Here is a 14,861-nt window from a genome sequence, read left to right as displayed (position 1 = left end):
CGCTCTTAAATGCTCACCCACAAATTAATAAGTCAAGATATTAAATCATAGCTATTGCCCCCGTTATTATGATAATCGTACAATTCATCAACAGGCATACCTAATGTCATAAAGCCTTGAAACGTAAGCCTTAGGGAGCAATTAAAGTCAAAAGCTTGGCTAGACAAAAATATATAGAGGTACGGCCATTTTGCCCCGGGGAATACGGTAACAATAAGCACTCGTTCTTTATTCAAATTCAAATTTCGATCATGCACATGCAGCCAGATTGTTTAAGATAAAAATCAAAAGAAAGTTTTTAATCGTAAACTAGTTACTTGAAGGTTTTAATATCAATTTCGTTTTGACAAGTTCATTAATTTTTATGTTATTAATGTACCGGATGCGGTTGGAGCGTGAATTTTGATTGGACTTATATTGAAATGGTCTATTTTATTATGCTATGCATTTATATAACGAAGTTACTTTTAGTGACTGGCGTCTGAGATGCTTGAACTGACCAGAGTCGTACACATTATGATAAGTAAACATATCCATAATGTAATGTTTGTTTCGACATTCCATTTTATTATTTTGTTGGAGTAAGCCATTTTTGACCTTAAGGTTGAACATGTTGTATAGGATTAGGAAAATATTGTAAGCTAGTAAGAGCTTTCGCAACTCGCAACGGCTGAAAAAGTTGGCGAAGTATAAGATACAAGTACCTGTGGTTACTACCTACTACCTACTCTAAAATATCCCTTTAAACACACAGTGATAATGCTAAAACGATAGATTCAAAGAAACTTGGTAATTAGTATCTATGGTATGGTAACATGTACAAAACTAGAATAAATTATACCGATCCATTTAGAATTTCTCACATAGGCAACTGATTTCTCAACGCGATCTCAGACTCTGTAGGGAAAAGTGTGTTTTCTCGTTAGAGCATGAAACCAACGGGAACCACGCTGAACACAAATATCTAGGAACCTATGTAAAAAAGTCTGCCTATCTACGCGCGGGGAGAGAGGCAAACACATACCTCATTATTATCAGCCTTTTTATAGTTCCACTTCTAGGCCTGTGGCCTTCTCGCGCATGGAGTAGGATTGAGCTTTCATCATCACGCTCTCGCTCAGCCAAACGTACTATGCCTACGAGTACGACCACCGGTCTCGCACTTTTGGCACAGGGTAAGGCTTACGATGGCGTCTCCAATTATTTAAATGCTCTTAGGTTTTCGCACTTATCAAGCCTACTAACTCATAGCTTGCGCAGTGCGAACCCAACTGACCGCTATTACTGCGGTGAAAGTAACATTATTAACTGTTAAAATGTTGCTACCTCGACTTTCTCGGTGACTGCCATACCATCAGATAAGGGAGCAATAAGTACCATTAGAACAGATAACGCCTTGATATTGTAATGCCTTTCATTTGGCAGACAATCGTGCTTGTCATACACCATCTCGATATCGAAATTCAATTTCTATTAATTTATTGTATGAAGCCTACCTATCGAATTCTTAGTATAATTTGAGATGGCTACAGAAATAAAACTGAAAATTGATTTCATTATTTCTTTAGTAAGCTTTCAATCAATAGTTCTTCTAATGTAAATAAGATCTTGAACGGCTTTTATAGCAACTTCTCTCAAAATTGAATGTTACTGAATGTTTTCATTTTATGGACAAAGCCTCACGGATCCTTTCAAAGTAGGTACCCAAGCTGTCTCGATTTCATCACAATCTTCAGATGCCAACAGCATTTTCTTTCGCGCGAACACCCTTACTCCGTTACCACGTCCATATAATTGGACCAGTTGCACATACACGGCAACTAGAGGAACCAGAAGTACAGTCGTGAGAAATATTCCACGTGACACGTGATGGGCTTACGGGATGAGCGAATTTTCTCACAAAAACCTGCGAATAATGCAACCGCATTGTTCTTTCGCGAGCTTTTGTGATTGGTGGGTTTCGTTGAACTGGTGATGTGTATTCTGTATGTTATTTCGTGGCAAGTAAAAAATTGATTGTTTATTACGATAGTAAGACCCAGTTGTTGAAACTTGTGTATTGTGGAAGATGTGGTCAGATAAAAATGCAATTTATTGCCGAATATAAATTGCATCTTTTATATCCTCTAAGTATAGACCTTTACGTCAGCTTCTTAGTGTCAAGAAATGTGGTTGTATTCCATGTCAGTATTATAATAGATAATGCAGTTTCTGTTTGCAATAGTTTTGTATCATTTCAATCCCTAAGTTGTTCTAGAAACTCTCACTCCTTTACTAGAGCTTTACGTACAGCTTACTTTTGGGAAAATCTCAAATCCTCTTGAAAATCTGAGATCCTAGTATCTGCGCAGCCCTGAAAGGGAGAACGAAATGAAATACTTAGGTAGGTATATTATTATGTCATTCATGATTTATTTCTAGGCTATACTCATTTGCATTTTAAAATCAGTTTAGCCTTGTTTAATTAAAATGTACCTAATCCGACATTTTCGATAGCAAAATTGGAGTACCTAATTACATCATGAATAGATATGAGATTTATCAAAATCATTATTTTTAGGTAGCTGATTATTGCAACTTTTTTGCGGTTGTCAATATATGGATATGACATGGGGGCCTGGCTACAAGATACGAAATAATATGGTGTATACTGAATGCTTATTTCAGGAACTACAGGCCCGATTTAAAAAAGCTTTTTCAGTGTAAGATAACTCTTTCATTATGTATGTATTTATACAAAAAACAATACCACATTGTGTAGAGCAATAAATAAAAATTTGGTAAGTAGTTATAGTAGGTATAGGCATAGCAATGGGTATAACAATAAAATTTGGACCATAGGCTGCTGATTACGTTTGCACGAATTAGTTCACAGGGAACGGGGGCCAAATCGTGGATGCTTGCTTGCTTTATCTATGCCAGATATAATCAAACTTTACCTACACTATTTATATGTGGGTGGGTACGTATCCATACAAATCTCTACAACCGTTTAATACCGTTATCAAATAAACCATTAGTTCGTATTGGGATTAATTAGCACATATTGAACAAATAAAAGGCTGAATCGGTTTATATTTAGTTTATTAGGCCAACGGGGGCGGAAGCTTCACAATGACTAAGTTAGTCTGGTTGTTGTTTGGGCTGGTGGCTGTCACACAGGCTTTAAGTGGTAAGTGCTTATTAATTCATTCTATAAATAGTTTTAGTTTTTAAAAATGTTGTCCCAGGAATTAAATATGGCCCTTTGAAAATCAGTGTCATTATCTCCAGGCTGAAATTTTTAGCTAAAGCTACCAGGCACTTCGAAAATGGATACCAAAAATATTTTGCCTGCTAAAAATAGTAAAGTCGTTAAAGTTAAGATGTCCGCGACTTTGTCAACCGAGTCAGGTTCAAATGTGCCAAACATCCAAATTGGTTACACACTAAGCTCTAGAATTTTCGGATCTCCAGAAAAATAGACTGCATAATTTGCACTTCAATAAGCATAGGTATTACAATATCCATTATTTAACATACTTATATACTGTTTTACGTGTTTAAGTCGTTTGAGTCGTTAAGAAGAGTGTCTGTGTAATTATAGACACGTCAGACGTAATTATTATCAGCTTTGTCTTAAGGGTGACAGCACATCTGCGAGAGCTTTGATACGCACTGTTGCTCCTTTAATTAAACCCTCATGCTTAGGTAGGGCAACACATGTATAGAAATGCGATTGAAAGTAAAATAAAGACTTTATTTAGTAAACCTTTCATATAATTGTCATCGTGGCTGCCGAGCTACCGGTAAAATAAAGAGATAATGCCTGCGAAAAGTCGCGTATTTTTCCGGTAGGTACATATTTCAAATTCATTTAGTTCTGCGAATATGGGTACATACATTTAGATCTTATATTATTTAACAAACGCAGCATTGACCATATCCTATCATAAGGCTTGCTAAATTAAACTATGACTCATAAAAAAAATTGATACAGGCAATTATACAAATCAGTATATTTCACACTAGATATGAAAAAGAAAATTTATGGAATTATTGTAACCTGCAATCATTTGTTTTTGGTGCGGGTTCATATGAATACGCATCCATTAAATTGATATATAATCCTTTACGTTAGAAGCTACAGGTTTTGCTCATATTTTCAGTGAAAAGAGAAATTAAAGATAAGAAGCTCGAATCTAGCAAGAAATTGAAATGGCCTAGTCAATACCAGATAAAAGCGACTCGTTTGTCGCTTACTGACGATGTCATTGAAAACTATGCCGTATGGTAAGCCTTTTAGTGTCATTTTACATTAACAAAATCTTCTTCAGTAAAACTAAGTTAAAATTTAATTTAAAACTAAAACATAAACTTAGCTTAACTTATAATATGTATGGTCTATACATATATAATAGGCTAGGTTTATTTTTTAGTTGAAAGATTAAAAAAAGGAAAATCTCGCTTTTCTACTATGTTCCTTTCCTCCATCTCGTATTCTATCTCCTACCGAGGATGGAAAGTTGCAGTGCCAACTTATACTATAACAATAATTAAATCATATGTTTGATATATTTTAGGAGAACTTCAAAGCAATCCAGGATTGATTACAACGATGGGAACGTGAAATCTTTTGCGACATCTAAGAACAAACAGTTCCGTTATGGTGTGCAGTATGAGGCGAGTGTAGTATAAAGATTTAAAATTGTTTTTCATTTCTTAGCTTAGTAGTTACATGCTTCCAAATACTAGGATCATCACATTAAAAAATAAAATAAGAACCTATTACGAAGTCACTGTCTTACATTTTCGAAAGCAATGTCAGAGACATTAAAACCAAAACCCTCAGGTTTTCCTTCATCAATCATTCAGTTTAATTGACTCGTGAAATTCAGAAGGAGCAGCCGTTTCCCGCCGTTCTACCCAAAAGACCTAATTCCATCCAGACAAAAATACTCTATACGTTAGTCCAGCCGTTTGAGCGTGAAGAAATAACAAACATAGTCACTCGCCTTTATAATTAGCGTGATTCTTATACAACTTTCTTCAATATAGATCCATCCTGAAGCGTCAAGGGACCAAGAAGTGGAAGTGGTGTGCAATGCTATGGAAGGAGGGAGATACGACAGGGTAGAACCCTCAACTATTCTGCCTGATACTGATGAGTTTGAGTATGATGGTAAGTTGAAAATAAAAGCGAAACATTTCAAAGATTTAAAGGTGGGTGTGTACACCATGTATGTAAACTATAACGATAACCATACCATAACCAGCCGTTAAATTACCGAATCAATGGGCAGAATTCGGAAATATAGTCAAGCCTGTGCTTGAAGTTAATGGTTTAGTTACCATTATATTTGGTTAAATGGTGCAACCCAGGGTGGGTGGTACAAAGATCCTAAAGTAATCGATATGATGCCAGGATAATCGTTTCATGACGGAAATGATGGTTATTTTTGTTGCTCTCAAAGTACAGGACATGATTATTGTCACACTTATCTTATTCACTTATTTTCGTGTCATAGATGAAGAGGTGATGAATGACAAAGACTGCGTCAAATTCGTTAACAACGTGAAGGATGAACAGACTGACTCGGAGCAGACCCTTTGGGCCACTTACAACGAAGATGACAAGGCTTGGGTTCCTGTCAGGTAAAAGATTGTTCCTTCATTTAAAACATGTCTTAAAATAAGTTTTTGAAAAATAAAGCACCTACTTTTTATGCCAACTCTGACCAAAATTTTGACTGGGGAGAACATTGGTCACGCATTAGCAACATTTTACTTGAAAATAGTTTTGGTGAGATCCATTTTATATGGTTAATTGTTTTCAGATACGAAGTTTTGGAGTTCAACTCCTGGTTGGGATCTAAGGACAAGCATGAAATCTGGGACTTCTATGATTACGATAAAGCTTTCTCCTTCCGCAGCGTTTTCGACGTTGAAGACTGTAATTATCAAACAAATAAAATATTTTCTTGTTATAGTACCTAAATAATAAGAAGTTTTTAACAATTTTTTATGTTTTACAGACGGTTGCAGTGACGCTGTTACTCACACCAAAGATAGTGAAAATGTGACTAAACATTTGTTGTTCATGGATGCTGAGAACGACAAACACGTCGACCATGTTTTTAAATCGTAAGTATTTCTTTCACTGACTAAAAAGTATATAAAATCTTCTGAATAACTAATAATTATCTCTGACGTGATTAATTTCAGATTCCAGAAGACCCACAACAGGAAATACTCTGACGCCAACGAGCGCGCCATGAGGAGGAGCCTTGTCAAGAGGTCCATGAGGTATGTGAAACTATTTTAGTCAAAGTCAAAGATTTTAAAAATCTTGTTCAAGATTAAATTCCATATTCTCTTTCTAGGCAAGTCCTTGAGAACAATCGTCAAAAGAAAGGCTACAAACTCGCCATCAACCAATTCGCTGACAAGACACCCGAAGAAATGAAAAAGTACATGGGTCTGCTCAGACGCCCTGAAGGCAAAGTTGGAACAATCGCTTTCCCTTACGATGAAGCTAAGCTGAATGAAATCTCCAGTGACATACCTGACGAATATGACGCTAGGCTCGAAGGTCTTGTGTCGAACATCAAAAGTAAGTAACTTTATGCTTCGAATAGCTACGAATTCTCTACTATATTTTCGAATATTTGATTTTCGAGATATTTGGTTTAAAAACACAATGAAAATGAACCTGATAAACGACATAGGATTATTTTTATCTGGGTGTGAGAAGTAGTATTATTATTGGACAAATGAGAATAATATAATCGAGAATTAATAAGATAGTTGAGAATGCGGATAAATGCACGAAATAGAGCTCTTACCTAATAAATATCCTCGTTATGGTAAATACAACCGTTTTTAATTGAACAGATCAAGAAGAGTGCGGTTCTTGCTGGACCTTCGGAACCACAGCTGCAGTAGAAGGCGCCCTTGCGCGTATCAATGGCGGAAAACTGATGGCTTTGAGCAACCAGGCTCTTGTCGACTGCGCTTGGGCGTATGTATCTAATTCAGACAGTTAAAATTACAGCATTTACAATTAGATACGGGGTTTTTTTATCAAATTCTAAAATCATTTAAACTGTGTAAGAGAGGAAAACCAAACAATAGCTTTGACTGAAATACGTGAGAATTGTAAACTTTATAATAATTCATCACTATTATACGCCTGTTCCACACTTTCAAAGCGTTACAATATAATCAAGTACTCCAATAACGAGCATTTGCTTGAAACCATCAACGTTTAACAAATGTTCACAGTTACGGCGCCTACGGCTGCGAAGGTGGTACCGACAACGCGGCCTACGAGTGGATGATGGAATACGGACTGCCGACTGTAGCGGAATACGGACAATATACTAACAAGGTATGTTTTGAAGGAACGCAGCAGAAATCACATAAGACGTGGTAGACTAGTACTAATTGGTTAAAAGACGATGTCAGATCAAAGTTTCAGCCAAAATTATACTTTTTTTGTGAATTCTCACTCCAAGACTCAGACAGCAGATAGCAAGGAATAGGTATTAAGTTATGGTGTAAATGTGGATACATCTAAAAACTGATTTAATAAGCAGCACTAACATTACTTTCACTTGTCATAAAAATATGGATGAAAATTACTTTATACTAGACATTTTCTTGATATGAAATCGATGTGATTGTGATCATAGTTATCATAATAATAAAATGAAAGCTATCGGTGACCTATTTGGAGAAACCGAAGGGTTTGTATGTGCAATTATGGACGAAGTTATCCTGACGAATAACTACCGGAGGTATATTATGAAAGACGGGACGGTTGACATATGTCGGGCATGTCACCATCTGGGTGAGTCTATCAGACATATTATATCTGGTTGTTCTCGTTTGGCTAACGGTGGATATTTGCACAGGCATAACCAAGTGGCCAAGATCATCCACCAGCAGCTTGCTCTGCAATACAAACTTGTAGATCTTGAGGTACCGTACTACAGGTATGCGCCCGACCCAGTTCTCGAAAAGGACCATATCACGTTGTACTGGGAACGATCTATCATCACTGACAGGACTATTTCAGCCAATAAGCCTGATATAGTGGTGATAGATCGATTAGCGCGCCGCGCGATGATAGTCGATGTCACCGTCCCGCATGACGAGAACCTCGTGAAAGCTGAGAAAGAGAAACAAATAAAATATCTTGACTTAGCGCACGAGGTTGTCGCTATGTGGGATGTCGACACGGCTGTTATTGTGCCGATTGTCATTACGGCCAATGGTCTAATAGCCAAGAGCCTCGACGAACACCTCAGGAGGCTCTCGTTGGGCGGCTGGATCAAGGGACTGATTCAGAAGGCAGTACTCCTTGATACGGCACGTATTGTGAGGAGGTTTCTGTCTCTGGGACCCTAACCACCGGTACCTTGGACCCTGTGCCCGATATCGGTGGCAACCTATTTTTTATATTTTTAAATGTTTTTTTATTTTTATATTTAATATTTAAAAATGTAAATAATATGTTATATAAAAAAAAAAATGAAAGCTACGTTGGTGTTTTAAATATTTGCTATTTGATCACAGGATGGCGAGTGCAACATCCTGAATATGACCGAGACTTTCCCCATCCGTGGCTTCGTGGATGTCACCCCACTGAGCGTTGGAGCTTTGAAGGTAAGCAATAATATAAAAATTACTACATGGAAAAATGGTCTAATAATCCAGTAGACATTATTATTTTTACATATAAGTTGTATATAAAGTGTTCTACTAAGAACAGTATAAAAGCGTAGTGACGATAAAATAGTCCTGTCTGCGTCTGTCAAAAGATGCAGAAAGTTTTAAATAAAATGTTCAAAATGGTACTCAAAATCTATGCACATAAAATTAATGTTAACTTCAATTTCAGGTTGCCCTAGTGAACCATGGACCTCTGTCGGTATCTGTCCACGTTACTGAAGCATTCGCTAAATACTCTTCTGGAGTTTTCTACGACACTGAATGGTAAGCTTACATACATATCTATCCACTTCAAGAACTATTATTTTTAAGTTTGCAAAGATTTCTTATTTCTTTCATTATGCATGAAAACTCACAAGACATAAATTCAGTCATTATGGAGAAAAAAAATACGAAGGTCAATGATGCACAATGTTTTGCAATATCTAATCTCTTCCGTCATATTTCAGCTCCCAACTTCGTCTGAACCATGAAGTGACCCTGGTAGGCTACGGCCAACGTGATGGAGACACCTTCTGGATCCTCAAGAACTCCTGGGGACCCCACTGGGGTATCGGCGGCTACATGTACATCTCTTCCAGGGACAACATCTGTGGTGTCTCTACGGAACCCACTTACGTTGTCTTCTAAGATTTAAGAACTGTATCGATGATTCAACTGACTGACTTGATTATAATGGCGACGAAATGACACCGATTGATTTGACTTTTTTTAAAATTTAGCAATTAATTTTAAAAGCACGTGGAATATTTATTTAGTTTTGTAAGCAATAAATTCATTGAATTATTTTTGTCTTTCATTTATTTGATACCCTTTACAGAAACTCAAATGCTCAATCTTTCTCCGTGTGAGAGGAGGCCTGTGCCCAGCAGTGGGACGATGAAAAAAAGTCTGTAACAGTACAGAAACTTATTTATTAATTTTTTATAAGCAAATCCGACAAAAATATGTCGTTAGTGCAGTGTGTAAGTAGGGTAGACGATATTGTCCTAATGTGATTATCCTAATATTAAACAAAACTATCATGTTCTCATCACAAAAAGTGAAATTGTGACAGACATTTGTTTTTCCATAACTCAGCCAGTCATTATCTGTGGTAACAGTGCCAAGTGTGATTTCGTATTCTAACTTCGTAGTTATTCGGATACGTGAGGAACCTGGGATCGTACCAAGGAGGTAAAACAATCTTATTTCTGCGGGTAATAAGACCTTCATACAGAGGAAGAGGGTCCAAAATTTATTGTTCCCCTTGAGACTCGCGACCAAATTCTTCCTGACGCAATGCAGTCATGTTATTTATGTGGGCTATTGTTTAGACCTTGTTTTATAAGGTGAATTTATTAAGGCGAATGGTAATTAAAAGTTGATGTGAAGTCGCTCAGTTTTAACATTTGTAATCTGTTCAAATGTCTACTTGATTTTACACCTTTTGTAGTAACTTTTTCAACACAACAAGTTTTGGCGAGATTTCACTTAGGTTTCCATTTGTAGCTTCTAAGTATTTTTATTTCTTTTAATCAGTAGTTTGTATAACGTGTGAAAATGATAACACATGTTTGCTAACAACTGGAAGCGGAAACAATAATCATTTCAAATGTTTCCTAGTTATTTGCACTAAGCGAAACTACATACTTTCATCTGATTTATGTCCGAACATTTCTCAGTCATAAATCGGTATGACGAATGTGTGAACAAATTTCGTCTGCGTTCATACCTAGTTGATTTATTTGCATTGGTTTCGAAGCTGGGATTGCATTGTACGGTGAACTAACTATATTTGGGAATTGAGGACGGTACAAGTAATTTTATGCGGTCGAAGATTGGACGCGAATTTTGATGAGCTTGTTTTTGAGAGGTTACTGTACGTGGTTGTTGCCTTGTGATACTTGTGATTGCAAATGTACATAGAGGTCACCTAGATTGCTGTTTTGTTTATTTCTTCATTCTAACTATAGGAGTCTGTAGAATTAGGTATTCTTTATTTACTTACTGCTGCCAGTGATAGGTTGTTATCCGCCTATTTTATGACATTTCTCTTTATGGTCTTCTGTACTGTCTTCTTAGTTGATACATCTTATTCTAATAAAATTGTGATGACTAAATTACCAGATTAATAACTTTAAACTTTTAAAAACTTTAATTTCTTCCAAACATGCATTTCTAACTTCAAACACAAATAGCTTCGTGAAACTTTTCGCAGCTCATCGTATATCGCTGTATGTAAATCTGAATCACTGACTGTGGAAGTTAGTGCTAACTGGTGACTGCAGTGTGGACTGTGGACACATTGTCTGTTAGGCCGAGAATTTCTATTAGCATTAGAAAGGTGTTCCATGACTCGATAGTGGCTGGTTGAACAGCTGGTGTGTGTGGAGATGTGGGTAAGGTATGGGATATAGCGGTTGGAGTGAAGTGTGCTTTCGATACTGTGAAATGTTTGGAGCTTATATAGAAAAGTAATAAATACTGAATGCAATGAAATGCGTCTAAAGCTGTACACACAAAAATCGGACGAATTTTAACATGCTGTTTAGCAGCCAAGTTTGAATAAATGATGTTTGTAGTTTTCAAAATCTCGTACCTACTTTAATGAAAACAACATGGTAATCACAAAACATAAACATCATAAACGTAATAATTACAAATCCCTTAAACTAGTTGCAAAACTGTTAAAAAATGAATTAAATAGGTATAACACACACTAAATACATAAAAGTACAAAACTACATACAACACTCAAAGTACTTGCACCGCGCGATATCACCGCTCTATTTAAATGAGGCAGCCCGCGGCGATCCAGCACGCAAAATGCAAATTTCATCTCGATTGGGAGTGAAACTGTCCTCCGTTTCCACTGTCCAGCACAGCCGTGAATCCTTTTATATAACAACCTTCATCTACAATTCACTGGAACTCCACAACTTGGATGAAAGTTCAAGATATTATGATAAACACTCGCAATTGAATTAAGTTTGCTTTGCCGTCTTGTTGGGGTTTTGTTTTGTGAATAATAATTTTGTTCTTTAGTATTTTATCTAGTGTAGGATAGTGTACATTCTAAGAATGTCTTATACACCCGTGACTGATTAAAGGTTATGGAAAAGAGGTACCTTTAACTCAGTTAGTGGTGTCCAAGACAGACTTTACAAATCTGTTGTCACCTTGAGCAGGTGTGATGATTAACATAACTTCTCAGTGTGAGAAGTGCCCTATGCCCTGCAATGGGACGGTAAAACAGGCCGATGATGATGATCTTGGTGTATAGGATGTTTGTGTGTTAAAGAAAGTGGAATCATTTCGTAGATAAAGTTGCACACAGTAAGCACTTATGTAAGGTTTAGGCGTGGTCATTGCAGTCAGGAAGTGTTAATTGGTGTCAATGTCGCTCTCATGATTATGAAATTCACTTTCTAATTACTATCTAAAACAGTCCCAGAACACAGAAAAAAAACATAAAGATTTCTGCATTATATTTGCGTTGAAGTAAGCAGTATGAATACATGCTTTCTCTGGCCTGCACTGAGACAGTTATAGGCTACTATTGTTACTATTGCTGTGATCTGGTTGAACGCTTTCTAGGGTAAACACGTTACCCTGGTTTTAGCCTTCACCACAGGTAAATAGAAGCTACTGTTAATATCGAATACCAGTGTTTCGAGATACCTATAGTAAGTATGGTTCTATCTCCAGTTTCTGGTTCCAAATAACAGAACTGATGGTTCATAAAGTACACGTTCCTATATAACAGAATTTTAATTAAATCGTTAATAATGAACCTCCTTCCTCTATAGTGCTTTTGCCTTATATTAAATTTTCAAGATGAAGGAATACGAACGGAGTTAATTTAGGCGGCGGGAAATATTTTTCGGCTAATATTTCGTTGGTAAACAATTTAATATGATAACGTTATTACTTTATCAGGTAAACGGTAACTGAGTTTGTTTTAATAAGCCTACAAAATGGTTTATGTTCTAAAAAGTAATTAATAGCGTTTCTAGTCGTAACAGACTATCAGTCTAGTATTTAAATTGGCTCGTAAATAACGAAGCCTGGCAGCAGATATCAGGTAAACGAGTTCCGTGATCTGTCGAGGCAAGCGTAACATGAAGAGAAATTGTGAAAATGTGAATGTGGTACTCCTGTTCACCGGAATACGGGTCACTGTACTAACATCACAGTGTACTGAATTATAAAGCGTCCACTTCGTTCATTCCTCTGCATTGTGAATCACGGTACGTGATTTCGTCCAGCTCAAAAAACCCCGGTACACCTACAAAAAATGCCTGACTTCTCGTACAAAAATAGTGGCACGAGACACATTGACCGTATCATTGTGTCGTTTTGTTATAGCAGAGCGCCCGATCATTTCGTCACACGAAAACAAATCCTTGCACGACCTATCATCGGAATTGCCGTCTAAACTTAACGAGATAAGGTACAATTTGTCATAGGGTCCGAAAAGGTTTTACGTTTTAACGTTTATGGTTTCTTGGGATGCTGACAGGGCAAATGGAGCTTTAAGTCTTTGCGATCAACGTTTCTTTTTGTCTGTTTTTTTTTTCTTTTTCTTTTTGTAGTAGTTGGGATGAGATAGGCGCAAAGCGCACCCGCGGGCTGTCACGCGCCGCGTATTGTCGGAAGGTACAACGCAATGATAAAAAGGTGAGCCGTCCCAAATGGATATTGAAATGGACGCTACTCATAATAAATTGTTCACGGAATTAAAACGGTAAGAGGAGAAATAATTCTTGGTGTACGTGTGTTGCGGGACCATTTCTCAGGTTTACGCAGGTGATCATTTTAAATACAGGAATTATTAAATGTCAAGCTCTCCTTGAACGTAATTTGTTAAAGGGATAACTTCCTTTTACTTTAATTTGTATGTTATTATTTCTCTCTCACTCATAGGCACTTACGATATTTTCGCATTCAACGATTACTAAGTATTTTCTTACTAGGTGTATTAAAATAAGTAATGGTACTAGGAAATAATGATAACTTCTTAAGAATATTCAAATGAAATAAGGCAGCAAACGGCGCTGAAAAAGTATTACTTTCGGTTCTTATCTTTTATCTCAAAGCATATTTCTCTTTGTTGGGTCTTTTCCTTGAATTTTCACCTTATTTGTAATATTACTCTTTTTGATTATAAGCCAGACCTTTTCTTGTATAGCAATTAGCTCCAGGAAGCCTTTTATTTTGAGTTATTAAACTCATTATGAATGGGGTGAAATTCTTTATTAGAAAATTTGCTAATTTTGTACCTAACTGTGGACTTAATGACCAATCAACTTATTTTGTAGGTTTAAAATTTTCCAGTAAGCCACTTTGGATAAATAGGTAACTTAAAATTAAAATATGTGGGATTTGTGTTCTTAAAAGAGATCTGCATATTATTATTATTTGAACATTTTACTATCATGACGCTTTCAATACCGAATCTCACAGAACGTCAACAACTTTACCATAAAAAAAAAAACAAACAAACAATTTATAGTTCCTCAAGTTACCGCAAAGGTTCAATTTAATTAAAAATTGAGTGTTCCCTCACTATACTGGGCTTCACATATCAGTTGATAGATCAGCCGTAAACACGAATACTAAGACCTTCCCAAGCTACCGTATACTGTATACGGTATATCAGATCGTAATAAACAAATAGAACGGGATTTTTACTGCGATCCACCGTACATTAATGTAATTAACGCCCACTTGTTGATATTTTGTGTGAATTCTATTGAACCGTGGGCGTGCTTACGGTAGGTGAAAGGCGAGGCGCTGGAAAAGTATGGAACTATTAAATCGTTCAAGTTAGTTCAAGAATAGTGGTTGATCTGTTGATTGTTATGTTGCTGGACAGTGTCAATCAAGACTTTCGGCTTGTACAAGGACAAAAAGACGAGGGATGATTAAAAATTAAAGTATAGTATAAATTTCGTATAGCTATTTTGAGACGATTGCCTAAATAATCACTGCAGGTTCTTTCAATCTTCGATGACTGTTTATTTTTTAAGTATCTAGATATTTACGTTAAAGTCCTTTAAAATTAGGCACAGCATCGAATTCCAAAACTCCGGTGCTAACAGTCAAAGTTAATGCAAATCTTTTTGAATTACGATGCCTGTTAAAATTCCTTAAGAATGCCT

The 14,861-nt window shown here is 36.5% G+C and overlaps 1 protein-coding gene across 1 annotated transcript; it reads left to right on the top strand.

The window, feature by feature from the left end:
- The first annotated feature begins 3,032 nt into the window (after window positions 1–3,032).
- LOC110371528 (cathepsin K) lies at window positions 3,033–9,501 on the top strand. The gene is made up of 14 exons (XM_021327850.3): window positions 3,033–3,172; window positions 4,149–4,272; window positions 4,563–4,662; window positions 5,038–5,161; window positions 5,508–5,634; window positions 5,817–5,932; window positions 6,015–6,123; window positions 6,205–6,285; window positions 6,363–6,592; window positions 6,874–7,000; window positions 7,264–7,369; window positions 8,560–8,649; window positions 8,885–8,979; window positions 9,165–9,501. Exons 1-14 carry the CDS (start codon window positions 3,115–3,117, stop codon window positions 9,343–9,345), a joined length of 1,668 nt encoding a protein of 555 aa, XP_021183525.3. The 5' UTR covers window positions 3,033–3,114; the 3' UTR covers window positions 9,346–9,501.
- Window positions 9,502–14,861: the final 5,360 nt, after the last annotated feature.

This window comes from Helicoverpa armigera, chromosome 9 (assembly GCF_030705265.1).
Source record: "Helicoverpa armigera isolate CAAS_96S chromosome 9, ASM3070526v1, whole genome shotgun sequence".
NCBI classification, from domain to species: Eukaryota; Metazoa; Arthropoda; class Insecta; order Lepidoptera; family Noctuidae; genus Helicoverpa; species Helicoverpa armigera.
Note: the sequence above shows the minus strand (reverse complement) of the source record. Positions and strands in the feature narration are given on the sequence as shown.